The 2,500-nt window shown below is 46.8% G+C and overlaps 1 protein-coding gene across 1 annotated transcript in view; it reads right to left on the bottom strand.

Moving 5' to 3' along the window:
* Nucleotides 1–2,500, bottom strand: part of il11ra (interleukin 11 receptor, alpha) — a 49,428-nt gene that overhangs the window by 12,435 nt on the left and 34,493 nt on the right. Inside the window, exon 6 of the mRNA XM_031577261.2 lies at nt 1,107–1,273. Within this exon, the coding sequence (XP_031433121.1) occupies nt 1,107–1,273 (167 nt within the window). The remainder of the gene's footprint in view (nt 1–1,106; nt 1,274–2,500) is intronic.

Here is a 2,500-nt window from a genome sequence, read left to right as displayed (position 1 = left end):
CGTAGCTGTGGACGACAACAGTACAACAATCCCTCTGAAATACCCTCGTTTACTAAAGGAATTCTTATTAATTGTGACTCTAAATACCCTAGTTTACTAAAGGAATTCTTATGAATTGTGAGTGATTATGACCTTTAGGTCACCCTGGTTTGTTATTTTTTGACTCGTCGGATTGTTACATTTTGCAAGCACAATTGTGAAACTGAACTGATAGATAGATAGATAGATGGATACTTTATTAATCCCGAGGGAAATTTAGGGAAATTTAGGAACTGTTGCGCTTTTGCACGTGGGTGTACAGATGGGTGAGAACCCTGCACTCTGAGACAGTATAGTACGCTAAAGGAGAGAGCGTACTCAGCTCCACTCTGAGCAGTATAGTACGCTAAAGGAGAGAGCGTACTCAGCTCCACTCTGAGCAGTATATTACGCGTAAAGGAGAGAGCATACTCAGTTGCGTACTCAGCTGCACTCTGAGCCAGTATGGTACGAGAGAGAGAGTAAAGGAGAGAGCGTACTCAGCTCCACTCTGAGCAGTATATTACGCCGTAAAGGAGAGAGCGTAAAGGAGAGAGCGTATTCAGCTCCACTCTAAGACAGTATAGTACGAGAGAGAGCGTAAAGGAGAGAGCGTACTCAGCTGCGTACTCAGCTCCACTCTCAGACAGTACAGTACGAGAGAGAGAGTAAAGGAGAGAGCGTACTCAGCTGCGTACTCAGACAGTACAGTACGAGAGAGAGAGTAAAGGAGAGAGCGTACTCAGCTGCGTACTCAGACAGTATAGTACGAGAGAGAGAGAGTAAAGGAGAGAGAGCGCGTACTCAGCTCCACTCTAAGACAGTATAGTACGAGAGAGAGAGTAAAGGAGAGAGCGTACTCAGCTCCACTCTAAGACAGTATAGTACGAGAGAGAGAGTAAAGGAGAGAGCGTACTCAGCTCCACTCTAAGACAGTACAGTACGAGAGAGAGAGTAAAGGAGAGAGCGTACTCAGCTCCACTCTAAGACAGTATAGTACGAGAGAGAGCGTAAAGGAGAGAGCGTACTCAGCTACACTCTCAGACAGTACAGTACGAGAGAGAGAGTAAAGGAGAGAGAGCGCGTACTCAGCTGTCGGAGGTCCACTCTGACGATGGTCTGCTGCACGCCCAAGGGGTTGACCTCCGTGACGTTGATCAGGTGCTTGTGGATCCACATCAGGGGGTTGTTGATGACGCAGCTGGGGCTGCCCGGGGCCTCCTGGACGCAGTCTTCCACCGTGACGACGCCGTTACTAGGGTAGGGGGGCAGCAGCAAGATAACATGCATCAACGTCTGGCGTAATCCGCCGCTAATTCACATATTATGCCTGAGGACAACCGGGATTAAATAAACCATGAAACAAATATGAAACTGCATTTCGTTGTCTCAGTACTTGTACTCTGTGCAATGACAATAAAGTTGAATCTAATCTAATCTAATCTAATCTAAAATAAACCATGAAAAACAATATGGGTGGGAAACTGGGACAATCAGGTGGGAATAATGACTAAGACGGTGTCAACCCTAAACCCATCCTATGTGTGTGTGTGTGTGTGTCAGTGAGTGTGTGTGTGTGTGTGTGTGTGTGTGTGTCTGTGTCTGTCTGTCTTTGACTGTCTGTGTGTGTGTGTGTGTGTCAGTGAGTGTGTGTGTGTGTGTGTGTGTCTGTCTGTCTGTGACTGTCTGTGTGTGTGTGTGTCAGTGAGTGTGTGTGTCCATCCTATACACTAGTGTCCATCCTATAGTGTCCATCCTATACTACACTAGGTGAAACAGCACTACTGTGTCTTAAATGTTGTGAAGTAAGGCCTTACTCGTGTGGTGTGTGTGTAGTGTGTAGTGTGTAGTGAACCCTTACTCGTGTGTTTGTGAGATGTAGTGTGTGTGCAGACGTGAACCCTTACTCGTGTGAGATGTGGTGTGTAGTGTGTGTGTGTAGTGTGTAGTGTGCGTGTAGTGTGTGTGTGCAGTGTGTAGTGTGTGTAGGCAGAAGTGAACCCTTACTCGTGTGTTTGTGAGATGTAGTGTGTGTGCAGACGTGAACTCTTACTCGTGTGAGATGTGGTGTGTAGTGTGTGTGTGTAGTGTGTAGTGTGTGTGTAGTGTGTGTGTGCAGTGTGTAGTGTGTGTAGACAGAAGTGAACCCTTACTCGTGTGTTTGTGAGATGTAGTGTGTGTGCAGACGTGAACCCTTACTCGTGTGAGATGTGGTGTGTAGTGTGTGTGTGTAGTGTGTAGTGTGTGTGTAGTGTGTGTGTGCAGTGTGTAGTGTGTGTAGGCAGAAGTGAACCCTTACTCGTGTGTATGTGAGATGTAGTGTGTGTGCAGACGTGAACCCTTACTCGTGTGAGATGTGGTGTGTAGTGTGTGTGTGTAGTGTGTAGTGTGTAGTGTGTGTGCAGAAGTGAACCCTTACTCGTGTGAGATGTGGTGTGTAGTGTGTAGTGTGTAGTGTGTAGTGTGTAGTGTGTGTAGTGTG

This window comes from Clupea harengus, chromosome 12 (assembly GCF_900700415.2).
Source record: "Clupea harengus chromosome 12, Ch_v2.0.2, whole genome shotgun sequence".
NCBI classification, from domain to species: Eukaryota; Metazoa; Chordata; class Actinopteri; order Clupeiformes; family Clupeidae; genus Clupea; species Clupea harengus.
This window is presented reverse-complemented; position numbering and strand designations above follow the sequence as displayed.